Source organism: Brachypodium distachyon, chromosome 1 (assembly GCF_000005505.3).
Source record: "Brachypodium distachyon strain Bd21 chromosome 1, Brachypodium_distachyon_v3.0, whole genome shotgun sequence".
In the NCBI taxonomy this organism is placed as follows: Eukaryota; Viridiplantae; Streptophyta; class Magnoliopsida; order Poales; family Poaceae; genus Brachypodium; species Brachypodium distachyon.
This window is the reverse complement of record NC_016131.3, coordinates 9956500-9983059: the sequence shown is the minus strand read 5'-3', so window position 1 is coordinate 9983059 and position 26560 is coordinate 9956500. Positions and strand designations below refer to the sequence as shown.

Sequence of the window (26560 nt, the reverse complement as noted above, 5' to 3'; positions counted from 1 at the left end):
CATGCCACTGTACATGGCAGTGCAAATAGGGTTGCTGTAAAAAAAAAGGTAGTGCAAATAGGGATATATAAAAATACAAACCGAGTCTCTCTTTTTTAACGAGAAGACCAAGCCTATAAGTTAAATCAACCAAACCTTACAACATCATCTTTTTAAATAGATATTCTTGGGAGAAAATGACTGTCTTCCTTCTGCACTCGTCGGTGACGTGACGTGAGCCAAAATTGACTCTAGACTTCTGAACCACGTCAAAACCAAAAAAAAAACATTGTTGTTGTACATAGCTGCTGGGAAGTTGCCGGTCGGAGAGCTAAAAGAAGCCAACAACAATGATTTGAAAAAAGTCAAATAGGGTTACACGACAATCCCAGATTCAGCCACACAGATCCAAGAAAACATAATCTCACTGGCTACAAAACGAGGCAAAAACTAGCTGAACCTCGCCGGTCAGAGAAAAAGCATCCAGACACGAAGACCATCTGCAAAAGATAAGACAAAACTAAATCCACTACTTCGCAAGAGCGGTGACCAACCGATCCCTGCCCCCCTCAGCATCGCCAATGAGATCGTCGCAGACGAGGTGGATGAATCAAGAGTCAGAGAATCCTTATTCTTAAACCTCCCGGCACCACCATATCTACCACTAGGTGATTCCCCGCGCGTTGTGACCCGACAATTCTATTTGCACAGCTGGACATGATGTTAGAAACAAATTAAAATAATATGATCAAATGCAAAAGAAATATGAATACCACATGACCAAACGACTTTATCATCCATAATATATATGAAGCAAAAAATATAGGAGTAATTTTGATGTATATGAACATTAATAACTTCGGGGAAGCCGAAAAGAGAAGCTTCAGGAACCCTGAACATTCGAGTTCTTAGAAAGATCGAGATACATATCATGAAAATATCGGTACTTGGTGAATTATTTATATTCGTAGTGATGGTAAAAAGTCTTAAGAACTAAAATGTTGAATCGTCAGGCCACCAAAATGAATTGCTAGTCAGTATGCAACAATGATATGTATGGTGATATAAACACTTTGCATGCACATGACGTGGATTTGTGGAAAACAATTTGATGATGTGTACATTTGGCATGTTGTGCTTAGTGGAGATCAACTTGATGACATGGACATCTTGCATGCTGAGCTTGCAAACATTAATGGTGTGTACATTTTGCATGTTGTGCTTAGTGACGATCAACAAAATGATGTGGACACCTTACATGTTGAGCTTGCAAACATTAATGAGAGTGAGGATTAATTTTATAGAGATTATAGATATCACCGCCGCATGAGGAACCACCCCCGCTCTAGGTTTTCGGGTGAAAACCCACAGTCCTCGGACTGGAGGGTGGCGGCTCTAGCGGCGTCGTTCTCCCCTTGGGGGCGTCGTTGGGGGAACTCTTGATTTGCGGGTGAGGGCATCTTGGTTGGCGGGTAGGCTCTTGCTGGTTTGGCTTTGGTTTGCGTTGTCGTTGCCAAGCCTGACAAGTACAACGCGTCTTTGTTTGTCCTGAGGATGGGTTGGTGGAAGATGGTGGCAGGTGATTCTGAAGAGTGCACATGCTGAGATTAGCTTGATCATTTGTGCCTTCGTGGCTTCTGATTTTAGATGTTGGACCGTGGTGCGTGGTCAATGCATACGGCTCCGATAATTGCCACACCTTTCATCAGGTTAGTAGGTATAGATGGGTGGCTTTGGGTTGTTCCATTGATGTATTCTCTTGTCAAGCTTGTTAAGTAAAGTAATATAAATTGGCTAGGTGCATACCGGTGGTTTTAACCTCTTTTTTGAAAAAAAACTTAAAAAGACATAGATACCGACCGCAAAACGGATCTAGAGTTCCCCACCCCTCTCGCCGCCAGAGCGGCACGAGGAAGGGAGCTCGGAACGGTGGAGCGAAGGCGCTTTTCCATAAGAAAGATGACTAGGGTTTCGTGGGAGACTTTTTTTTTATCTTAGCGCATATCTCAAACATGACCCCAAGTTCTTGACGCCAAAGCAAACAAATTCCCTTTAATTTTTCATCAACTCATGATACTAAATTGGCTATATACTCACTCCGTCCCATATTAAGTGACGATATATTACATGTATTTTGTTTTGTATCTAGACGTTTTTTGGATATAGATATTTGTACAAATTTAAATCACTTCATGCAGGAGAGGGAGTGAATACAATAGAAAAGAGCCGATACAACATGATCCGGGTACCCTGTACCTGTGATAAATTCAGAGAACTCGCGTGACTGTCCGGTTCGTGCACATTGGACAGTACAAGGCACTGTACCGGTACGTGCCGCAGATCGTGTCCATTGTCCGGAACTGGAGCCTGAAAGGAACAAAGGATACTGGACTACTGGACTACTGGTGTGTGTGTGGCCGGTCTGCCTGCCGCGCCGCGCCCTGTGCGCTCCAAAGCTGGCGGTTTCACGCGCCTTCCAGCGCCCAATGGCTAATGCTGCTGCTCTCCCTGCTCGGCCCCCGACACGGCAACGTGTAGGCCTTCTCCAACCCGAAGCCAACGTCTGACTCGTCCGATCCTCCACTGCCCCAGATATGATTCTGTTCCTTTACTTTTTTTCTCCAGTCCTTTCTGCGAGCCTCCTCTACTTTCCCTGCCATACCTTGCACTGTTCGTTCCCAATCCCAACTGCCCCGGTCATTCCGTGCCTTGCTCTGACGTTATGAATAGCAGCTTCGCGAAGCAACTTATAAAGCGCATCAGATCAATACTGTCAAATTTCGGTTAAAACCTGCGATAAGTGAAAAAAAAGAGAGAGTTCATAGTACTGCTAACCGCGGTGGGTCCAAGGGCGCTCGCTCGCTCGATGGGTTTCTTTCTTCATCGGCAAGCAAGGGCGAATGTACGAGAGCTTGTCCTCGTATGCAGTTGCCAGGGCCGGGGAGGGAGGTGTGGGAAAAGAAGGGGCGCGATTATGCAGAGGAAGGTAAAGCGTGGATTAGTGTCTCCGAAAGGGCGGCGAAAGGAAGCACGGCTAATCAAGTGGCCATCACCACGGTCTGTCTCGCGCGGTCCTTGTGTGCGAACAGAGCAGCACAGACAAAAAGATCTGTTTTTGTTGACGCTGGGCCGTCAGGGCCCTGCTCCCCCCAATCTTGTCAGTCCATCATCCATTGACCAACCAACCGATCGATCAAAAGATGTCTGTCCCCGCCCCCGCTGGGTCATGGCTAAAAAGAAAGAAACGCCGAGGAAACAGATTGACTGAGGTTTGTCTTGGTAACAAGTAATAAATCGACCGACAAACTACTCTACTGACCAGCATTCTCATTATGTCCTGGCTTTCAGATCCTACGGTAAGTACTGACTGGCTGAGTGACTGCAGGTTCCAGTTTACTGCTGGCTGCACGTAAGTAGTAAATTACTCATGCTCGAATAATTCAGCCGAAAAGCAAAGACAAACAAACACATGCATATGCTGTGCACTGAAACTAATCGATCGAATCGGATCAAGGGCACGGGAGACGAGAGAGACTGGGTGTGTTTGGATGCTAGCCAAAACCCACCTTACCAAATTTTTGGTCATGATAAAAACTTTGGTATTTGGTTGCATTGTAGCCAATAATTTGGCAAGCCAATGACTTCTTGCCAACTTTAGTTCATTTTTGTTGCCAATTTTAGCCAACTCATGGGCCACCAAAACCTTTACCAATTTTTTGGCTAGCCAAATTTAACAAGAATTAGCAGGACAAGAGTTGACATAAACCAAACACACCCACAGAGCCGGCGCGCAGAAGGCTGCTGCCGAGCTGGGTTAAGTGAGAAGAGATAAAGTTAGAAGAATCAGTGGAAGCGGCAGGGAGGGAGCAGTGCATCATAGTACATCCGCGGCACGATCTCTGTCTCCCCTGCCTGCCTCAACTGCCCCTCCCTCTCCTCTCCTCGATCTTCTCAAAAAGGCTCTTCTTCCATTCCACGACGCCAGACGACCTGCCCCCGTCCTGTCCTGGACTCCTGGCTACAGATATAAGAGAGCCTGCGTGCGTGCCAAGTCCCAAATTTGGCAGCGCGAGGAGAAGAAGCTCAAGCTCGTGCGTGCGGTGCAGGTGCCAGCAGTAATGAAGGACGTTGTCGTGGCGGCGGGCGGCGGGAGAGCGCATCCTGCGTCATCGACGCCGCCGTGCGCGGCGTGCAAGCTGCTGCGGCGCCGGTGCGCGGCCGGGTGCGTCTTCGCGCCCTACTTCCCCTCGTCCGAGCCGCACAGGTTCGCCAGCGTCCACAAGGTCTTCGGCGCCAGCAACCTCAACAAGCTCCTCCAGGTAACGTGGCCTGTGCGTGTCACCGTAGTATGTTCCACCATCGTGCCACCATTAACGCCGCTCTGGTTCCACACTTGTGTGCATGCTCTGCCCGCCTCTCCACTGGTGGATCAAAGATGGATTCCTCTGTTTGCCTGTGGTTTTCTTTGTTCTTCCATGTCTTCCCCGTACGATTTTTCCAGTCTTTAATTATACAAAGACGCGCAAAGATTTTTTTCGTATTGTTGAACGAAAGAATAGTTTTTCGTTGTTTCTATGTTACTTCTAGTGTTGAGTTTGCGTGAGTTAAGGAGGGGCATGGCCAAGCTTCTCCTTGTGCCGCTGTCTGCTGATGATGCATTGATGCTTCAGTTCGAGGTGTGGTGTTTGCTTCTTTGTTTAGCATACAATTAGTCAACATGTACTCCGCAGGCCGACAGTTCCAGCGCCATGTGAGTGACAACACTACTTGGCCAAAAATAGCACGCTCCTTTGCATATATAATTAGCAAGTTTCCTCTAGTGACCATGTACTGCTAGAAGAGATCATATTTCTTTATAGTTGGAACACAGATTCCCGGCCAGCATGTACTGCCTAATCACACAAAAAGAAAGATGTGTGATGCATTGGTATACTTTCTTCATACAGACGTCTGCTAATACTTCATCCAGTTTGGCTGTTACTATCACGTACCCCTGCTTAGCTGCAGTCCATCTCTCTAGAGTTTAACAGCTTAAACTCATTACTGGGGTTAAAGCTAAAATTCTACAGTAACTGGTAACGCACTTCCTTTTCTGTTTTTGACCATAACCTGCATATGTATCAAGATTCATGAAGCATGCGCAGACTTTCACTGCTCACCAGGGCCATCCCTGTCTCCGTAGCAATCAAACATGCCTAATCAAGTAAAAAATGAGTAATTTACATTGCTCAGAGGAAAGTGGAGTGATTATATTAGATTATTTTTTTAGAAGTGATTAGATTAGATTAGCTATACTACTATTTTTCAACAGCACGTTCCCATACACATGCCTAGTTAATACAGTTAATAGGTGGTAGCGATTAATAAATCGACAAAGACTCGACCATATCTCCAAATCAAAGCTTCTCCCATGTGAAAGCTAATCCATCCCAACAGTCAATCAGCTGTGTACGGCCTAGTTAGTTCTCTCCGCGTCGGCGCCAGTCATCTTCAGACAAGAACTGCACATGCTACGTGAAACAAAAAAAGCAACTTTCGGCTGCACAAACACCTTTCGACTATGTTTCTTGTCTACGACTCGTAGTGTGTAATGTGTCAGCTGTCATGAATGAACTAGCTTGGCAACCAGTGTTTTCTCTTCTTCTAACTTTGTAACCTGTGAATTGTGATTCTGTCTGAAACTCTGAACGAAGCTCTCATGGTGTGGGATATTTGCAGGAGGTGCCGGCGGAGCACCGTGGGGACGCGGTGAGCAGCCTGGTGTACGAGGCGAACGCGCGGATGAGGGACCCCATCTACGGCTGCGTGGGCGCCATCTCCTCGCTGCAGCGGCAGGTGGAGTCGCTCCAGACGCAGCTAGCGCTGGCGCAGGCCGAGATGATCAGGCTCAAGATGGGCAACGCCTGCGCGGCGCGCCGCCTTGGCGGCAGCAGCAGCGGCGGTGGCTCGCCGTCATCGTCAATGTCGCCGGAGGTGGCGCGGGACTGCAAGCCCACGGCAGACCTTGCTCGCATGGTGGTGGAGTACCAGCCCAACATGATGGAGATGGAGCTGGAGTACTCCAGGTTCTGGTCCTTCTGAAGACTGCTACGCTTACTTAGGCTGACCGCGTCAAGGGTGCTTTTGGAACCGGGCAAGCTTATTTAGGCTGATTTAGTAGTGCGTGATCGGAGCTTGGTTTGGTAAATATAGTAATAGCATTAAGCATATGGTGACTTGCATGCGATGTAACAGCATGACACCGGGGGGGAGGAAGTGGAACGTAGAGACCTTTCTTCCGAATTTCCCTTCCTTCTCCTTACACCTTTCAGTATATCCGGGTTTCTCTGAGAAGGTAGAACACTGCAGCAGACATTGGTGTGCTTTGTGTTGTTGTTATCCAGTGCAAGAAGCTTTTGTTGCTCTTGGCATTTTGCTTGGTTGAACAAGTTGAACTCTGCTGTGGAAATGCAGTTTTATGTCTGCCTTGTCTTATGGCTGTGTTGTAAGGATTGTCTCTCAGATTGATTTAGGTCCAAAGTGAATTTGAGGAGCACAACTTCCTGATAAATCAATTCCTGGAGAGCAGAACCAAAACTGCTCCTGATCATACAATGTTTGTTGCCGTGCACAATCTGAAACAAAATTTGGCAACAAAATGCCACCAAATTTAAGCAAGTGCAGCCCTTTTGTTCAGACCTAAACACCAAAAATTACTCTAGCTGACTTAAGTTATCCAGCGCAATAACTTCATAATATCTGTAATTCCAACAAGAAATTGGTTACCACAAAACTCTCAACATACAAATGATGAATGACGGAACTTTAATTTGGTAGCAAGCCTTACCAGAAGTGGAGCAATGTGAATCCTATGCTCTACGGCAAGGTACGGTTTAGCAAGCCTTGGAAAGAGAGGTACAGATCTTTGCTCTCCGGACCAAATATCTCTTCAGCCTTCTTGAGTGTTTCCTGGTTTAGATGTAAATGCGGGAAGTTCTTTATTGAGGGTCATGGCACAATTTAAACTCAATTAATCAATTAGCTAATAGATGCAACCGACTAACCTCTCGTGACTGCTTATGAGCATTGAGCTCTTTGATGTTGGCTAAGAATGCTCCAAATTGTTCGTATGATAGGCGGCTCCTGAAATAGTAATGGTTTTTTAATGGATTCTGATATACCCATCGTAGTTGCTGTAAAAGAGTAGAGAAAGAGATGAACTGACCTGGCCTGACGGAAAAATTCTTTTCCATCAATACGAGGAGTGCGACCTGAAAACCCAAGCATCAACCATAATAATCGTATCTAATTGTACACAGTAGTTGACGCAGCAGCATGTCTTCAGCGTTCAGAAATGAAACCTGGGTTGGGACGTCCCCTTGGAGGTGAGTTAGCTGCAGATGACTGCTTGCTTGAATACCATGGTGTCATTGACATGTGTCCTTCAATTCGAGTTCTTGACGGTGAGGTAGTTCCAGACATCAGCTTTGGTGTTGCTGCCATAGACATTCCTCTTGGAGAAGCAGAGGTGGACATTATATTTGGCGTCGCTTCTGGTGTAAGACGTTGGTTGATGTGTGAGGACAGGGCATACTTTTGGACTGGAGGCTTTGGCGCTGTAACAAACCGGTTGTCGAAAATGAAGAGGTCATTGTCAGAATGAATGGCTCGAAAATATCAAAGTAAACAATCAATAGCAAGCTAAGAAGACCTTCTCTGGTTGTACTTCCAACATCGACAGATCCATTCATTAGATTTGTTGTAGAGTGGCTGATATATCCATCTTAATATTCACAAGATAACAGAAATCAGGGATTTGTGTCAGATATTTCCAATGGTACATGGAAATAAAAGGTTTTCGAGATAAACCTCCACAGGACGATGTTTTGGATGATACTGACAGATCACATGTTGTAATGTCAACCATTTCTTGTGGCTGCTTGGAAGGATTCAGCAGAGAATCAAGGGAAGACAGTCAACCATTGACATAAACTAGCAAGAAGTATCACATATGGGCAGAGACCATTTAATACTGTGATTAATTGGATAAGTAGGCAAACATACCGATGTACTATCATCACGTAGTGACTGCATCAGATGCCTCTTGAATGACTCCAGCTGATAATAGAGCAAATATTCAAAATGTTGTCAAATAAAAAAGATAGAGGAGAAAACTAACAAACATAATTTGGCAAGCTGCTCAAAATCTGACTTGGCCCTTAATTAGCTGAACAAATATTGCCTCTCCTTTGTATCATAGAAAGTGAAGAAATGCACTCGTTTGCTGAGCTTTTGCATGAATTCTTGCAACCCTCTTAATGTTCTTTATTCCGGCAGGCCACTATGCCAATGAACACTGTGGCAGATTGTATTGATGGTATTTCATTTCACGAGAACAAATCCAACTCATTACCTACCTACTAGGCTACTAGTACTAAAAAGCGAGTGCAATCAGTAAAATGTCATAGATTTGCAATTGTTATAGATGGTTTACACATGTGAAATTAGTCTACTAAATAGTCCAAATCTGTCCTTCAGCAAAACGTTCAGGCTTAGAAGCAAACACTGTATGACCAATCAATGTCATCAGAGATTTCACATGCACTCCCTGATCCAAAGCCCCTCCATGAGAGGTTTTCCAAATGCAGCCCTTTTCGAGACCAAGAGTTGCAGAACAGTACACAGACCAATATCTGTTACAAGGGCATCGTGAACAAAAGTAAAGATCAAAGAGGCCACCTTCTGCAAGTCGCGAGCCAGCTTCTTGGACGTCTGCGCCAGCGAATCCCTCTCCTTGCTCAGCTTAATCTGCACCCGACAAAGCAAACGAGCAAGCTTCGTCAAGCAATAGAACAAAGACGAACCGAAAACGAGATCGAAAAACAGGACTGGCGGCACCCACATTGTCCTCGAGCGCGCCGCGGAGCCTGGCGTTGGTCTCCTGCAGCGCGCGGTCGAGCAGCGCGACGCGCTCCCGCAGCTCCCCGTTCTCCCGGTCCTTCTCCGCGGCGCCCTCCCTCAAGCGCGCCGCCTCCCGCTCGAGCCCCGTCACCCGCCCGGCCACGGCCAGCGCCGTGATGCGCCGGGCCAGATCCAGCTGCTCGTAGGGGTCCCGCGGCAGCACCGCCAGGACGTCGTCCGGCAGCGAGAACTCGGACACCCCCAGCCCCGCCGCGCCCTCCGCCGGTGGCATCGTCGCTTCGCTACGAGATCTCGCTGAGCCGGAGACTGGTCTGGATTTTTCTTCTTGTTTTTCGGCCTGTGCTGCTCCGCTTCGGAAGAGGGGACGAGGGAGGAGCGGAAAGGGACCACTGCCTTCGCCGCTTCTGCGCTTGCCCTTTGGGAATTTTCCGGGTTTGAAATTGGGAGGCTCGGCGGCGGAAGCGAGGTTTTGAAATTGTTTTGAGACTAGTGAGAGAGGACGAGATTGGCAGGGCCCTTTCTCCTCGCCTCGGTTCTGTTGACTGGCCGCCCAAAGTAGCAATTGTTTGAGGTCGTAAACCTAATATAAGCTGCTTCGATGTATTTATTGTACTTGCGTCGTGTTCAAACGGACTTTAGGCCCCCTTCCTTTTGGATTCGGTCTTCTCCGAGATTCTTCTTTGGCTTCCTACGTCCTAAATTTTTTGTTAAGTTTTCAAGTTAATTTAGCGCGTACTAATTTGAAAGCTTAGCAAAATTTAACATGCAGCTTCATGGGTGAAGCTGGGGAAAGCAGCTTCTCAGAGAAGCCCCTTTCGGAAGCCGAAAAAAAGAGTGCCTGACTTGTCAATAAATACCCATTTCTTAGTACGGAGTACTCAGTACAACAGAGACGCGTAGACGTAGACATATCATAACACAGAGAATAAACTTCCAAATGAAGCACATGATGTGGTTTCTGACGCCACGGTGTGCCTACTAATAATGCGGACACCAATTTGAACTATTTAAATGGAGTCTGCTTTCACGGTTCCAAACTTCCAATACTCCATCAACCTGATCCCCAAATTGTCAATAAATTGTAGAGGATGAATAGGGAGTTACAAGTCTAAAAATCATCTTCAGATTTTCTGACTAGTAGTACCAAGTACCCAAGGGAAATGAATTTCACCATGCGTTTGAATTAAGCATCATTTGTTGGTGGTTTCAGCACAGCAGGGGAAGCAGCGGCCCTTCAGATGCACTATAGGATGAGGCCCTTTACAGTCCAGAGAAGAACCTTGATTTATCTCTAAAAACTAGTACAGTTTTCCGATTTGGTATTGAAATATTTCTCGTTATAAATATAGCAAAAGAATTACCCTAGTCTCGGTTATGCCCTACCGTCGAGTGACCCTTGGTTGCCTAGTCTCGGTTATGCCCTACCGGCGTATGACCATTGGTTATCTGGTAAAGACGATAGCGTTGTTCATCTTCACAATCAGCGAATGCAGTACAACCAGGACATTTTGATATGCCACCGTAGCCAATTCACCCAACGAATTATACCAGCAAAAGATACCTTACCGAGTTACCAAGTAATGAATGTGCATTGAGCTGGAACATGTGATAGTACAAGTCATACCATTCGTTGGTAGCATTCAATGATGCACACCACAACTGCAATACACATGTTGCACCTCCGACCTATAGGAGAACAAAAAGAATTGCGCAGCACCCACAATGAAGCGAGTTGAAGAACATTTCTGTACAGGACTTGAACGGGCTTCCCCATTCAGACGGTAGGAATGTACATGTCATGATATAGATACAATTCAGCAGCCTTACCCAACAACCAAAATGAAACATGGACAGATCAGAGATAACTTGGCATTTCCAGCCGACACCTGTCTGTAAGCTGCTATGCATATTCGTCATTATCCTTTGAAGGGGGCATGTAGGTGCAGTATCAGCTTAAAAGCAGAGCACATTCGCTCAATCACCCACCCCGGTTTGGCATTTCGTTCTCCACTTCTCCATTTTCATCTTCATGTTTCTAGGTCACCTGTTCATTTTCATTTCGAGGTGGATCAGTGTAATCCTGACCATGATCACGGACATCTCTGAACATGGAGAAGAAAGAAACAATGCCGTCAGAAGCACCGCCGCCCAACAACCACAGCAAAAGGGAACCAAATGGATTCAAGGAACCGGAGCCTGCAGGAGCATTGCCAGCTTGCGGAGGATTTTGGTCTTGATATTGGAGAGGGTTGCTCGCTGCTGTCTCGACATTTTCATTTAGCTGGTCCTCTTGTTGATTCCTGTTAGGTTCATCCTGAGCCAGAAGGGTATCTGCTTCATGAGCAGCACCAAGGCCATCATTTATTGTGTTAGGGTCCCTCACATTTACCCTTGCAAAATGTAATGTCGACGTAGTGTAGATGGTAGAGGATGTAATCTGAACACCAGTCTGTTGGTGAATCTGAGCTCGGCTTCTAATGAATCTCTGAAGGGCTGGCACCTGACATACAACAAATCAATCTCATGTAACTACCACGGGTTGAGGAGATATTGGAGCTACCGAAACTACTATAGAATCTTCACACCATCTTGTGTCAGCATATCTAGCTCTTCAGCCAATTTACTGACATCATGTAATCTTTCCGGATTTAATGCGTGAAAAGTGTGACAAGTAATACATCCTAAGCAGTTTTCAGAATCTACAAATGGCTTAGGCATCATGCCCAAGGGAACAAAGTGTGAACTGGGATTTACATGCTAGAATAAATAAACAAGGGAATACAAAGGTACAGAAGTAATTGGATTATTAACTTGCCTCAAAACGATTCCAAAAGTATAAGATTAGATGTTGCATGAATGCAGCAGTCGCAGAGAAAGCCAGGTATGAGAAGCCTGAGAATATGGAAAACATGTAGCTTTAGGATACCACGATTAATTTATCAACAGCAAGTTCCAAAAAAAAACATGCCGAACTACATACCGTAGGTATACGAGAAGAAGTAGATGTGGAAAACCAGGAAATACAACAAGAAAAAGCGCGGAAAGAACTGCATTGATATAGATGTCCGCACACTGCAACAGGTGTAATATAACTAGTTCAGCTTAAGTCAATATGAACACACAATATTATTTCTGACAAGAATATGCTTGCAAGTGAATCTATATTATGTTCAAGTGCCTCGTAATATCGGTCAAGCTTTCTTTATCCTGAAGTACATCTAACTGCTCTTTCATCAGTTCAATGAACAAGCCTAGTTGTTCCCTCACAATCTCACATGATTAATATAGCAGGATGGAAGTTTCGCAGAAGTAATCATAAAGCATTCCAGTAATAGTCACCTGATCATTGTGAAAAGCTCACATAACCATACAAGAGTCAACACAAGGAATGCGAGCAACTGGTCATCGTAGAACTCAAAAAGAAAAAAGAGGATCCCGATCATAATCTACAGAGATCAGCACAAAATAATTAGTAAGTATGCAGAATTATTGAAGTACACATACATTTCCCACATGAATTCAGCCGGTTAACTACATTGAAATGTTCTGCCTTACCGGAACAAAAACCAACGATTCAATGACATGAACGAATATCAGCTGAAATGTGGGCAGCTGGTGCCGTGCATGATGTTGAAGCTGCACTGAAAATTTCAAGCAAGAGAACATGTATTGCCTATTATTCATGAATCAACTAGTAGTTGTCACAACCTACATGAAGAAACACACAAACCTGTAAACCTAAGCATGCGGGATTGTGTTTCTCTCAGGGTAAATGAAACAGACATGGTGGTTGTGAAGAAAACAAAGAGTGACATTAGAAGGACACCACATTTTGTCACAAAATAATCTGCAAAACACCAAAGGGGCGATGCATCAGAATTTGATAAACATAAATCAGATAGGACTCCTATAAGATATGAAAGGCAATCAAAGAACTGCTAGAAAATTCAAAACTATTCTGGTTCCAGATTGTCACAAAGGTTTGTTGCATGAATAGTAGTACAAACTATCAGGTATGAAACTACAGTGTGGCTAAATACACCATAAAATGCAACACGAAGTCAGGTAAAAGTTTTGTGAAAACATAATTTGAAAACTATATGCGAACCTCCAAATCTTGTAGGACCTGCTGGTGGTTCATGACCGTAACTGAGATCATAAAGCTCTTTTGTCTGAAAGTTATATAGATAACCTGCGTATTATACCGAGGAAAAAACGAACATAGTTTATAATGGATCATCTTGAAGAAAAATAAATAGATTGCTAACATTCTGACATTTAACATGCTTCCAAGCAAGCCAGTCTGTCATTATTTCAGCATGGACTATATGTGTGACCATTGCATAAAACAATTGTGATAGTTAAGACCAGCGCAAACACGATCATATCAGAAGATTACCATGACCAGGAGAATTCACTAAGCTGTTTGTAAGTATAGTATCATAGCCAACAATGCTGTTGATTAAAAGTTGCTGCCACCTGAAAAAAGAAGGAAAAGAAGTGTAAGCATTTGTGGTTTGCTTGTACCTTGTATGGATGTGGTTCCCAAAAATTGTCACAATCAGTGTTCTTAAGCTTGTGAAAAGATCAGTGAAATATATGAGCAAACTTGCAATTTGCATACTAACAGGGTGGAATCCAACAAAATGCTTGATAATTACCTATTTCCCAAGCAAGGATTTCGAGCAGAAATTGTGATATTTATAGTTCGGACTCCATGACGAATTTTAGCCCCTTCTGAAAGCAAGAAATATCCCTGCAGGAAAGAAAGCAACAACTTCTAAAGTGAATACTAGTAAGATAACAAAGCTAGACAGAAAAGTTAGTACTAAGAGAAAAATGCATTGGGGCTCTCTACAATTATGTGATTTTCTCAAATTTCCTCCCCGAATTTTTGGTTTACATTTGGGCTGTCTAACCTTGACCTCCATTTGCGCTGTAACTCCAATCTGCCGTTAGCTAATGAATCTTGCTCACATGGAGTCCAGTGAGTGCATGCGGTGGCATCACATGGAACAACATGGCTATGCACAACGACATATGTAGATCAATGACCCAATAAGACTAAATTTACAACCAGATTAACTAGGATTTCTAATCATCTACAGCTGGCATGCCACACTGAAACCCAATTATAAGTACATCATGCAGGTGACCGGCCAGCACAACGACACGGAGCTCTACCTCGCCGCACAACACAGGGGCCTCGACGCCGTGCGCCAAATCATCGCCGAAATGAACATGGAGATGACCAGCACAGGGAGGAGTTCAACAGCGAGGTCGCAGAGATCCATGCCACCGTGATCAACCTAGCCCAACAAGGTGGAGGAGACAGCCACACAGCGCTCCTCAGCCAACAAGGTGGGCTTTTCCTTGACACTGGTCATCGTCAAACTGCTCAAGCACAATGATAAGGAGAGCCTTGCAAGAAAGAACAAGCCTGGATACAAAGCTCTACTGGTTTCAAATATTTACTCGGGAACATGGGATTCTGCATATTCTCCGTACATCTCTGATTTCATGGTTTGGTCACCACCATTCGTCATACGCAGTGAACCTTGGTGGAATTGCTTTGCACATGAGTATCCCTTTGCTGTGTAGATCCATTTGGCAAATAGAATTCACGTGCAAGGCACATGTGTTTTTGCGGAAGGAACTTTGAAGGGGTTGTGCAGACAAATGCAAGCTTACGCAGCATGGAAGGTAAATTGATTGTCTGGGGAGGAATGTAAAAAAACTTCCACGAGTTTGATGCATTTTTCTCTTTTAAGAAGAGTCTACAAAGTACAGTCATTTTCAACAAAAATCACAGCTAGAAAGAAGCTCATCAACAAGTAGTCAAGCAGCATAGTACAACGATCAAAGTAACGAGGTTATATCAATATGCAAGAACCTTACCTTCTCCACACCATATAAATATGTGGGCTCAAATGCTTTGCTTCTTCTCTCAAACCACTGCACTGTTACAAACAACATGACCTAGTGAGAATTCTAAGAAAACAAATATTGGGAGTTCAGCAGACAAGGGATAGAGTTAATAAAAGTCAAACAGGTGCCATTCCAGGAGGAACCAGAGAATATGACCACTTCACTGCAAAGTGCAAACATTACCTATAGTTGAAAGAAGATGTTCCATGCTTGGTAATTGAAGATCCTTAATGATGTGGAGGAAGTCGTTCCAATTTGATCTGACCTGTCATTCGTAATAGCAAGAAAAGATTAACCTTTTGTGAATACTGAAGAAAGTATGTATATGTATGACTGACTAATAAGTATTACAGTACATAAAGCAGTACCACAGGATCATGAAAGAGCAACTCCACAAAAGAAAAATCATGATGTCACTTTATGGGATTCAGTGGTGGGGAGGGGGGTTATCGTAACGTATGCTTGATTCATGCCCTACCAATTTTTGCCAACCATTGGCCAGACAAAAAATTGGCCAAGGTTCCTTGCCCTAGGATGCCCAAAATTTTGGCAAAACTTGTAAAGAGAAGGTGAGGTGGAGGTTCCTTGGCCCTAGGATGCCCAAATTTTGGCAAAACTTGTAAAGAGAAGATGAGGTGGCTGGGCAAGATTCTATAGGCAACCAAATTTAACGGAACCAACGAAACAAAGGCCAAAATAACATAGGCTGCCAAGATTGGCATGGTAAATAGGGGCACCAACAGAACATACACTTGATAACTGTCCGCTTTTCTTAATCTAAAACATACTGAATTTGATCTTGACAAAACAATACTACTAGTTTGCATCTTACACATGTTCCTCACAAAGCAAATAGGAAGGTAACAAGCACCAACAAAAAAAAATTTTGCAAGGCTAGCACCTAACACCTTTTTTCTTCTCCATGATTGAACAGCATTTGTGTTACCTCAAACATGATTCTTGAAGGACCAACTATTGGGGCATATTCTGGAAAGCTGCACTACAAAAACAGGTGTCATGGGCGTACATGCACATCCCTGTTGGGGGCGCAGCCCTAGGTATCCAAATAAGGGACGATTCCCAGTAGTATCTTCTAAATTAGTTAGGCAAGAGATTAAGATAGGAATATTAAGATATGGTTCGTTAGGGAAGTAGAGATTAGTTTCTTGGATCTCAAGTCGAGTCTTCCCTATAAAAGGGCCCCCTGTAATCGTTATGAGACACAAGTCAAGAATAAACCAATCTAGTTATTACCTCCCTGCCCTTGAGGTGCGGCTGCCTTTCAAGGCACCATCGCGCCTCTTGGGTCCAGGGTCACCACGTACAGGCCCTAAAGCCATTATCAACCTAGTTCATGACAATCGGGGTCTAAAATAATACTCCATTTGTCCCAATTTATAGGTCGTATTAGACAAATCCTAAATACCAAGACAAATGGCTCTTAGTGAACCCAAGGCCGCTGCAATTAAATATCTCCCCCAGTAAATCGCTGCATGCAATGATGAATGCATTCTGCCGGTGCTTTTTCCTCAGACGGACTGGCGCTACGAGCGGCTGCAATTAATTACCTCCCACTAATCGCTGCATGCAACCCATTTCACACAATAATTGCTCTGCATGTAGCTTGCCAAGTGCCAACACCCAGGATTTAATGAGTAGTGCTAATATGACAGTTAATTTAGGAAAAATTACAAAAACTAATACAGGCTCTTTTTGGATGGAGGGAGTATTGCTCAAGCTTCTTACCATTAGTTGGAGAGTATTATCTGAAAATTGCTTTATGTTCCTCCAAAATAAGAAAACACGAGAGTACCACTTTCTGACTAAATATGAAACTGCAGCTTTAAATGATTCTTTAGCAGATAAAGGATGATGTACAGAACCCTCTCCAGTTGTCTTCAACTCCGGTACTCCTGGAATGATTGCAGTAACAATTGCGTCAGCGGCAGTTTCTGACTGTGGTTCAAATTCTTTGTCTCCCTTCCAAGTTCTAAACATAATCTTACTCCTTCTAGCTCCAGGACCAACCCAAGTCGACCAAAACTTAGATGCCAAAATATTGAACTTATCACCATTAACCTCTAGAATTTTCTCAGCTGAACGCCCCAGGTTCTGGAGATCCATAATATAAGACGCACCTTTGCTGGCCCATAGGCCCCCACTGATTATCTACAACTCAAAAGAAGAGTAATACTTTACAGACAACACCATAATACCAATAGAAAACATGAACTATTACTGCAAACAGGAAAACATTATTATACAGGAGTTCCAGGTAAAAAAAAAAGGTAGATAGGCGTGCTCAATAAAGTTCAATTCATACCTTGATCTGGACAAGTTGTGCTTCACCAAATTCGATCCCAGAAAACTCACTCGAGCAGCCGGGCTTCGCATGAAAAAGACAACTCAAAGATGAGAGGCTACACATGCAGACTAAACAACTATGGTCCAAACAATTAAAAAAACGAAATATTAGAGACTGAGCACCAAATAGAACGGTTTGATATCCTTCTCGCTAAGCCAAGAAAACCGCAATTTTAAACCTTGCCCTTAACTAATAGAACAGTACTTGAAATTTTCTCCTTTAGGTATGCTTAAATTGTACCACGAAACATAAGCACCAAGGTACACAAGTTTGGAAAACATTGTTATGAAGAATGCAAAAGATGGAAAGAAAGCAAAAGGCAGTCCAGACATGAAACCACCAAACTAGCGAATTGATGAATGGCAAAAATAAAAGTAAATTTGAGCTTTTCTGCTGTAGTAGGTCAGAATGCATGATATTCAGGGTAACTAAAATGAAGCAGGAGCAGGACATAAGTTGATGTTCAAGTTATAAAAGCATCTTAATCAGTAACTAACACTGGACTCATCCGGCAACAATTTTACATAGATTTTTGTCGGAAACAAATTAGCTCCTAATATCTTTGCCACGAAATCGTCAACAGCCTCAGTGTTAGCTTGTTTTGCCCAATTTTACATCGAATTGGCAACGCAATCAGGGGCGGAGCCACCGCCCGGCTACCCCGCCCGGGCTCCTCAGTTGTACTCCCTTTAAAACAAGGTAAGCATGGTGGTTAAATCAAGGGGTTAATCAACAGGTTATTTGGGCAAACTCTGGCCTAAATGAAGAGCATACAATTTGCCCAGGCTCAATTAAATGGCTAGCTCCGCCAATGAACGCAATAGCACTGCCCCGAAACCAAATCACCGTGGTTAGCACGAATTCAACATAAGCCCTGTCCTAATCGCATACTCCAAAAGGGCAGAAGGCTAGGCAAGCGAATTTTCCCTCAAACGGGGAGGGCTAGGCTCACCTGCTGCACGAAGTTGGTGTGCATGACAACGAGCAGGCAGAAGAGCGCGACGGCGCCAGCGAGGTAGAGGTACTCGAGCGCGAGGCGGATCCGCGGCGTGAGCAGCTGCGAGAGCATCCCCGAGAGGCGGGCGTGCACCCGCAGGAACGTCTGCTCCGGATCCATCTCCCTCCCCGCCGGCGCCGACGACCACCTCCAAACCCTAACCAGGGCCCCGCGGCCGTCCACCTACTCCTTCTCCTTCTATCCCCGCCGAAGCTTCGATTCGGTCGAGAGGAGGGCCCTTGGAGAGCAGATCGAGAATTCCAAGCGCGCCCCGCTACACGGCTGCCGCTCGTCCTAATCCGGTCCTTGAGAAATAGGTTTCGGTAGTTGAGTTGGGTTGGGATTTGAATTTTCTGGGGGCAGTTCGCATGTGATGTGCGTACGTTTCGATATGTTCGCCCCCCTTTTCTTTCCTACTGCTCGCTTTCTTGTTGTTCTGGCCTTCCTGGTGCCAATGCTTTTTTTCTTGGGGAACGGGCCATGCTAACATGTGTGCGTGCGTGGCGGCAGGTGTAAAAGCGGCGGGACGCACACGGCAAATTTTACTGGCAGCGGCACGTCGGTTCGCTGCTCTGCTGCGTAGAAATCCAACGTCGCATTCGGCATTCGTGAACCCCGACCGGCGTCTCTAGACTCTCGCGCGACGCAAAAGAAAATTGTCTGTCTGTGAAATCTCGTTGCGTGTACTGGGACTCGGAGTAGCTAGGATTTTATTTATCGGATGTCCCCGAAGGGACAGTAGCTAGGATTTTAGAATCAGATGATACACGTATGTGATCTTATTTTACTCGTCGATTCAGACCCATGTACATGTAGTTACTCCTTCTGGTCGAAATTACTTGTCACAACTTTTGTCTAGATACGAGCATGTATCTAGAAACGTTCCAATGTGTAGATACATACGTATGTAGACAAAGTTGCAACAAGTAATTTGGATCGGAGGAGCATTATTTTGGGATAATTTGTTATGGATCGGAGGAATTACCTAACGCCGAACCTAGGGACAATTGATACGTGGGGAGCAAGGTAATTCACATTAAAATCTAGCAAAAAAACGGAATACTACAAGGAGGGAAAGCTAGGGAGAGCAAGGGAAGGGACATTCATGTGCATGGTTGGAGATTTTATGTTTTCAATGAAAACCAAGTAGTCCAAAAATACAAGTCAGAAGTTAGAATATAAACCCAGAGGCTAGACTTTTTTTTCTCACTATTAGGAAGAAAATTCTTTCACTGTCCGAAAGAAATAAACCTTCGTCCTACTTTAGGGTGACACGAGAGTATTCAAGAAAAATGGGGTCAGAGAGAATCTATTTATTTTTTCATGTAATAGTTGCTTCAACACGCAATTCATAAATTGCAATGTTATTTCAGACCTAACTCTCCGATTCGCTTTAGGGAAGTGACTCAAAAGGTAGCCGCCGTTGGCAAAACCGCCAATCCGCATATAATTCGGACTCGTAGTTTTTCCGAACCAAGTTCGGTAAGTGCTCTAGACAATAAGGTAATCCTATAAGGTGCTTTCAGCATTTCCCGAGAATTAACTATTTTTGCACGTTCATGCGGTCGTGTCTGTTCCATGGCAGGTATACAAGGGTTACGACCGACTTTGATAGTGCTCGAATAGTATAAACTTCCATGTAATTTGGACCCGATTGGAATACAAAAATAGACTTTCGTTGACAACGAATCAAGTTCAGCCAAGAGTTTGGTTGGGTTTTTCAATTTTGAATGGAGGGCTCGTATTTATAGCTTCCATGTACAATTTGAATACATGAATATAATTTTATCGATAAAGAATCAAGTTCCGCTAAGAGATTTTTTGGGTTGTTTGGTTTTTAATAGGAGGGTGGTACATATTTTAGTTCAACTTTGAGAACAGTTGAAGTGTTCAACTGATTATCAAGCCGCTTCAAGAAAAAGACAAAAATATTCCATTTTAGTGGGGTCTAAAGGGTACTTTCATAACGACCACAACTCCGGATTAAAGATTGGATAAATAGAAATAGAAGTTTCATATAATCTGAAATGCGAATAGTTTACACCTGACACGATTCAAAGCGTCCTAACCTCAACTGACCTGCTACTTATTGTTTTTGTTATGTAGCAAATCAACTATCTACGTGTGTGTTGACTAATGTTTGTAACTTGTACTGTAAGTACATTTTGTTTTCATTATAGGTTGACCAAACTTATTGGGCCAAAGAAGACCATTTAGAAAGTGATATCCTCCTCGAGAGAGCACCCTGTGATGCATACTGAGCACGTCAAGGCTCATCCCGTGCTTGAGACTTGTCGCATGAGGTATGTGCGGACTTCTAACCTCATGAGTTAGAAAGACCCGTTTGATCCAAACCCGAGGATAACCATCTGTTTGATTCTTCTCCTAACGTAGAGCTAACTGCCAAATCGGTTGAAACTAAATTCTCATACCGACAAGATAAATTTCGCTCATAAGACCGTCGCACACGTATCGGGACGGATTCCGGGGGAAGGGGCCAAACAAATTGCCGCGTACTGCCTCCGTTTCGGTATATGGGCCCCAACGCATCACTAGGTTGAAGATTTAACTAATGTAATATAATTTTTATATCACAAATATTATACCATTAGAAATATAACATTTGATGTTTGAAATGGTATAATTTTTATGATATAAAACTCATGTCATAGTTAAATCTTCAACGTAGAGACGAGTGTGAGCCTTGTAAACCGGAACGGAGGCAGCAGATGCGATTCTGTCTGGCTATTAGGCCTTTTCATCTCCAGGCCTAATTCAAAAGCCCGGCAGCAATATAAAAAGCAGCCCAGCTGACCCATAAGGTATAGGCCCATCCGCCTAGGAGGCTGGCTGGTTGGCCTATTCCAATCGATGAAGGGACACAGAACGCAAGTTCAACCCAATTGATAACCTCGCGCGTCCGCCTGTTCCAATTCCCAATCGGCAATCAATCGCTTTTCTTCTCCCGCGAGTCGCGGCGGTCGACGGCTGACAGCAACGCGCCGACGCAGCCTCGCAGGAACGGAGGAAGTATCATGCTTGGAATGTCGGTGTACATAGGAAGCGAGGACAGTTGAGGTACCCGGCACTCACCGCTCAGGTACTGTATGTCCGTGCAGCCGTGCGGTAGAAGGACGCGCGACCCACCCTGTCCCGAGACCGAGCAGAGAAGCACCTACCGGCCGCGGCGGACAAGGCGAGCCCTGTTGCCGCCGAATCGCCCCAGGCCAGGATTCGTCCCCTACGCTGCACAGTCTCCCCTGCATGTCGTCCACCAGACCACCACATGCAGCGAGAAGGAAACACGACCCAACGTCGACCAACAGAAAACGACCCGACGCGCCACGCGCGGGGCTGCGCCGCGCTGCTGCAACTGGTATACTCTTCAGACAGGTGCTAGGCACGATCAAACGAGACGGTAAAAAAAAAGGGAGGGGTGGTGCAGTAGGACTGCTTTGTGTCACAGGCCAACAAAAGTCTGTGAGTGCACAAGGCCCGAGAATGATCGCTTGGCCTCTTCCTGTCAAAATCCTTCACGGGCACCTACTCAAGGGGTCTAGGCAGGCTAGCTAGGCCGCGCCTGCCAGAAGCAAGCCGGTAACCGAGCCGCAACCGGCCAGCATCGGGACACCGATTTTACGTCCCGTCAACAGGATTTGTGACTAGCTACCACTAGCGGCGGACGGAGGAGATCGGCGCTCTGGACTCACGAGACGGGAGATAAATATTGTGAGACGACAGTACGTACTGGATAGACCGCACAAGTAGCGAAAGAGAGCGCGGGTGAGCGGCGGTAATTATCTGAGCCGTTGCTTTCTTTCTTTTTTCTTCTTCTTCCAGGTGCGAAATTTATAATGGCGATGGTGCTGCCTCCCTTTTTTCCTGTGAAAAGAACGGGACACATTCCAAGCATAAAATAGTTTAAGCCGCATTATTAGCCAACAAGGACTCAAGGAGAAGGCAAACCTGATCAGAAACAGTTTCGTCGACAGCTACTTGGTAAAATCCGCCCAAAATGACACTACCTCGGACTCCGTGCGGTTACTTTCTGCGCTAACGACGGTTGCAAGCAAAGTGACAAGACACGTCGGTAACCGGAGCGTCCGGCCGAGATCAATTGGCTCCTCCCAAAGATCCCCTTGCGTGTCTCGCTGCTCTAGGAGTCGCTCGAACTTTTGGACTGTCCTGTCTGTTTTGGACTTTTGATTTTGATTCAGGTTTCGGTGATTTATCGAAGGTGTTTTTCAGAGTTTCATGTGTAAATAGAAGTTTCATGTGTAAATAGAAGATTTGATTTTGAGATTGCCAAAAGCCCGAACAAACAGGTACTAGAACCAATGCCCTGCAGTAACCGCTTCTTCACGCACCCAAAAACCATGCCACACAATGTTTCAGAGAAAAAAAAAGTCTCTATGAATCGTGTGTGTTCCGATACTCTCGATGTATTCTGGACTGCTTCACACGGCCGCAAACTACTCATAATTTGAGTAGGCCAAGGTTCAAGCCAACCCAGCAGTAACCGAAGTGCCATACCAAAATCAGAGGAAAAATCGCTGGTACAGAAGTAACAGAACAGAGTAGAGTACAGCTAGCACTGAACGAAAGGGAGCAGCACTACTGCATTAAAATTGCAGAGTAGCCTTCAAATTTGGTAGAGTACAGCTAGTACATTGCCCATTGCTGCTAGTCAACCAGCCGTTACAGGTGGTACATTGATTACCCCGAACGGAAACGGAAAAAACGGAAAAGGAAAGCCAAACCCAAAGCTAATCTCCCAGGCGGTATCAACACTAGGGGCCCGCGGAAGAACTAAACCGGGCCGTGCCTGGGTGGGCTGGGTTCGATCTCCGGCTAGCTAGCGGCAGTCGCCGGCGGCGGCGACGGAGGCGAGCGCGGCGCGGAAGGCGTCGGGGGAGCAGGGGATCCGGAGCGGGCCCTGGTGGTGGTACCCGTACTCCTGCGCGGCGCGGCCCAGGAGCTCGGCCAGCGCGGGCCGGCCCAGCAGCTCGGCCCGCACGAGGAACCGCTCCGCCTCGCTCCCGTCCCCGACGTGCACCGGCACGTGGCCCTCCGGCACCGGCGCCGCCACCGCCTTCCCGCCCCGCCGCTGCTTCCGCCCCGGAGACGGCGGGGGCGAGGAGGAGTCGTCGCCGACGCGGGACAGCCGCCGGATCAGCTGCCTCATTTTCTCTTCTCCCGATCTGGCTGTCTCAGGCGTCGTGGTGCTGCGTGCGCCCACAGTCCACTTGGCTGCTGCGCGAGTGGAGCTGACTGACTGCCCGAGTTGAATACGAGAGGCAAGCCGGGCTGGTCCGCTTATTTATAGCGCGGAGGCGTTGAGCGGGTCCGTCGATGACGTGTCACGTTGCGGGCCCGGTTGTGCAGTGGGGGATGTCGAGTCGGGGGCCCTGGTGGAAGGTACAAGTGGTAGGACGTGGTCCGGCAGTACGATCGATCTCCTCTTTTGATCGTCGATTTCTTTTGCGTTTCTTTTACGGGTGGTAGTAGCTCAGGCAGGCGTGCGAAATCTCGGTGTCTTCTGTCTCCTTTCCCATTTTTTAATCTTGGAGACTGCACGTTGAATGCCTTGGGATGCTGTGCGTCGGGCATCGGCACACGAGTACTGTGCGTGCATACAGTAGAGGAGAGGTACTAGCGGTTCAGCAGTACGTCTGCGTACTCCCCACTCATTTTCTTTCCGACATGCAACTCTCGTCCAAGGTACAGGCGTACAGCAACGGCCAGTCGGGCACGACCCATGATCATTTCCCAATCTGGAACAGGAGAATCCCTTGACGTGTCGAGCGCCGGGCGCGCGACGCCGCACTGGCACAGGAAAGCTAAAGCATAGGGCCCAATCGAGATGTTGGCCGACAGCGTACGGTGGCGTTGGCGCCTCCGGGGCCCCATTTGACTTGCACAGGGCACAGTAGCATGCGGGCAGGAACTGACAAAGGTGGACGGGGGACATGGTCCGATCTGCTACTGTTGCCCGAACGTAGTACGTCCGGCCTTTGACTCCTCAGCCGGTGATCATGGGGTTTGGCCAGTCCTCTGTACCGTCACCTCGAGCATTTTCGGCCGTCCGGTCTGCGCTTGTGTTTACCAAACAATAACTGCGGTTTACATGTAATGAAGTTTTCCGTCAATAGACAATAGCCATACGAGTCAGCGGTAAAACTTGCTTTGGTGTGCGTAGTGTCCATGTGAGGCTGTGAACTCAATTTGTAAAGCCTGATGCGCGCACGGTGTTGGGGCTTGGGAGCACAGCAGCTTCAGCAATTTGGGACGCACGCAGTTCATGTCTGACAGGGACCCCGGCCGACGACAAATCTATCTTCTCATCAACCTAGGTAGCAATCATATATTCATATCCTCGATCCCTGCAGAAGTGGTACATTGTGTTTAGGACAAAATTTAGCCTGACAGTGATGAACTCTAAGTCCGAACCTTAGTTATATATTGTGTCGTTGGTGCCATCCGTTTTGCATCCGTATCTTTTCTAATATCTTTTGCACAAAGGTGTGCGTGTAAATAATTTATGATAACCGTGTGTGTACTGGAGTCAAAACCTACCGGCTCTACCAGCAATTTTCTTGGACCGGAGGAACCCCGCACCACTGAAATGAAACACTCATAGGTGTGTGTTACTTATCATATCCCCCGGTCAACGAGATATGTAAAGTTTGTTCAAAAAGGTGGAAGCGACATGTACATATTATATTGCATTATTATTGAAGGTAACAAAATGCGGCCATCCCTGGTTTTCCTCAGGACATCTGCCTCGTCCACCGTAGGATTTGGCAACATAAGCATTGCTAGCCGGCCGTCTGATCTTTCTTGCAATACCGTTGGACTTTCAACAACCTGTAATCGCACTAGCAAGTTTTATTTTGTCCTAAGAACCGCTACTAAATTCTGGTTGTTTGAGCCATAGCCACCTGTCATGGTAAGCACACCTCCCCTGAAACCCTAAACGCCAACAGTAGCCAAGAGTGCAGCTACAAGATACTCCCTCCGAGCCATATTAATTGTCGAAATATTACATGTATATATACGCTTTTTAGGCATAGATACATTCATTTTTGGACAAATTTAAGACAATTATGAATCGGAGGAAGTATGTATGTACTTAAGGTTCCTTCAAAAAGATGAAGAGGCATCTATACTATATTGTAACATTTGTAAGCACAGCAAAACTTAGCTATGTTTTAGCGTTCTAATGCCACCAATATATATGAAGCCAACTTTCCATTTGGCGATTTGGACATTCCTACCCGTCCGATCAGGTTGCACATATATGGGCCGCTCACTTTTTTGGACCACTACTTTGCACATATATTTCGGCGGTCTCTTGTTCACTAGGACGTCGACTGTGGACTATTGACGACCTAGTGTCCGTTTTAGAGATTGACATGTCCAGTCTTCACTTTTGTGATTGTGTTGTTCCGAACGGTTTGTCCTCAACTTGCTACCAGCGAGATGCGTTATGTGTAGAGACATGATTGAATATGGATCCTAGAGCATGCCTTGAATAAACAGTAAAGAAATGTCCAAAATATGTTCTTATGTTTCTACATGCATGTTAGTATTTATGTGTGTTTAAGTTGTTACAAAAACAACTTTGTGTCTAGAAAACAAAACAAATTGAGTGCTCTAGAGGACCATTTGATGATGAATCGATAATACACCAAATTGTTGACATAATTTTTAAGCCTAAACTTGCTTTTTCACAGAGGGCACAGAAGATCTCCTTGCAAATTTACACACGCACGAAATGTATTTTCAAATATTGACATTTGAAAATCTTTTTTTCCTCGAGAGCACATGTTTTGGTGCTTTCAGGGATTCTAGAATGTTCTGGGAGAGCACATTGTATCACAATAATTGTGATAATTTTGACACTTCAAAATATCTTAAATATCGGCCACCTTAAGGGTACTTAATATTGCAATTTGAAAGGGAATTAATTTAGTATTTTTTCTAGAACTTTATTACTCGTCCGTTCCATAATAATTGTCGAAATATTACATTTATCGATTTTTAGGCGTAGATACGTCCATATTTGAACAAATTTGAGACAGTTAATGCAAATCGGAGCGAGTACATTGGTTATTATATATATGTAAGCTTACGAAGGTGGGCATTGATATAAATGGTCCGAAAAGGTGATCATGATGTAAGATAATCTCCTTTAAAAAAATGATGTAAGATAATGATCAATAAACAATTGGCACTCCTTTGATACATTTGGAAGGTTCACTCGAACACATCATCATGCACTCTTAAAAAGCACCATGGCGCCTAGTCAACAAAGCCAGGTAGTCAACGTGCAAGAATGTTCCAGTAACGTGCAAGAACCAGACGCACGATCGATTTAACGCTTTGGG

The 26560-nt window shown here is 45.3% G+C and overlaps 4 protein-coding genes across 6 annotated transcripts; 1 reads left to right on the top strand and 3 right to left on the bottom strand.

Moving 5' to 3' along the window:
• Window positions 1-3783: 3783 nt before the first annotated feature.
• Window positions 3784-6441, top strand: LOC104581989 (LOB domain-containing protein 4). Its single transcript, XM_010231219.3, has 2 exons — window positions 3784-4298; window positions 5698-6441. The coding sequence occupies exons 1-2, from the start codon at window positions 4098-4100 to the stop codon at window positions 6058-6060; spliced, it is 564 nt and encodes a 187-aa protein (XP_010229521.1). The 5' UTR covers window positions 3784-4097; the 3' UTR covers window positions 6061-6441.
• A 62-nt stretch (window positions 6442-6503) lies between these two features.
• Window positions 6504-9436, bottom strand: LOC100827639 (uncharacterized protein At4g15545). Its single transcript, XM_003561519.4, has 10 exons — window positions 8861-9436; window positions 8698-8766; window positions 8023-8076; window positions 7828-7894; window positions 7670-7741; window positions 7320-7574; window positions 7184-7229; window positions 7023-7101; window positions 6806-6927; window positions 6504-6717 (listed from the first exon to the last, which is right to left on the bottom strand). Exons 1-9 carry the CDS (start codon window positions 9149-9151, stop codon window positions 6835-6837), a joined length of 1026 nt encoding a protein of 341 aa, XP_003561567.1. The 5' UTR covers window positions 9152-9436; the 3' UTR covers window positions 6504-6717; window positions 6806-6834.
• A 1011-nt stretch (window positions 9437-10447) lies between these two features.
• Window positions 10448-18617, bottom strand: LOC100825172. Of its 3 annotated transcripts, none has more exons than XM_010233513.3 (15): window positions 18126-18616; window positions 17132-17194; window positions 16947-16977; window positions 16555-16721; window positions 14992-15073; window positions 14779-14840; window positions 13542-13636; window positions 13280-13359; window positions 12989-13072; window positions 12611-12727; window positions 12436-12521; window positions 12220-12326; window positions 11861-11952; window positions 11696-11772; window positions 10448-11380 (listed from the first exon to the last, which is right to left on the bottom strand). In XM_010233513.3, exons 1-15 carry the CDS (start codon window positions 18288-18290, stop codon window positions 10916-10918), a joined length of 1773 nt encoding a protein of 590 aa, XP_010231815.1. In that variant the 5' UTR covers window positions 18291-18616; the 3' UTR covers window positions 10448-10915. The 3 variants fall into 3 exon arrangements, with proteins under 3 accessions (XP_010231815.1, XP_010231807.1, XP_003561560.1); XM_010233505.3 differs by having other exon boundaries at window positions 16815-16977; window positions 18126-18615; XM_003561512.4 differs by having other exon boundaries at window positions 16555-16977; window positions 18126-18617.
• Window positions 18618-22708: 4091 nt separating this feature from the next.
• Window positions 22709-23448, bottom strand: LOC100842181 (auxin-responsive protein SAUR71). Its single transcript, XM_003559568.4, has one exon. The coding sequence runs from the start codon at window positions 23353-23355 to the stop codon at window positions 23026-23028; it is 330 nt and encodes a 109-aa protein (XP_003559616.1). The 5' UTR covers window positions 23356-23448; the 3' UTR covers window positions 22709-23025.
• Window positions 23449-26560: the final 3112 nt, after the last annotated feature.

Coding starts and splice junctions, on each gene's coding strand:
- LOC100842181 (XM_003559568.4), bottom strand. CDS start 23,355: ATGAGGCAGCTGATCCGGCGGCTGTCCCGCGTCGGCGACGACTCCTCC.
- LOC100825172 (XM_003561512.4), bottom strand. CDS start 18,290: ATGGATCCGGAGCAGACGTTCCTGCGGGTGCACGCCCGCCTCTCGGGG. Junction 13,360..13,541: donor AATCCTTGCTTGGGAAATAG/GTAATTATCAAG, acceptor TTCTTTTTTCAG/GTGGCAGCAACTTTTAATCA. Junction 13,073..13,279: donor AGTGAATTCTCCTGGTCATG/GTAATCTTCTGA, acceptor TATAATACGCAG/GTTATCTATATAACTTTCAG.
- LOC104581989 (XM_010231219.3), top strand. CDS start 4,098: ATGAAGGACGTTGTCGTGGCGGCGGGCGGCGGGAGAGCGCATCCTGCG. Junction 4,299..5,697: donor ACCTCAACAAGCTCCTCCAG/GTAACGTGGCCT, acceptor GGATATTTGCAG/GAGGTGCCGGCGGAGCACCG.
- LOC100827639 (XM_003561519.4), bottom strand. CDS start 9,151: ATGCCACCGGCGGAGGGCGCGGCGGGGCTGGGGGTGTCCGAGTTCTCG. Junction 8,077..8,697: donor TGGCTCGCGACTTGCAGAAG/GTGGCCTCTTTG, acceptor CTCTATTATCAG/CTGGAGTCATTCAAGAGGCA. Junction 6,928..7,022: donor CTCATAAGCAGTCACGAGAG/GTTAGTCGGTTG, acceptor CATCTAAACCAG/GAAACACTCAAGAAGGCTGA.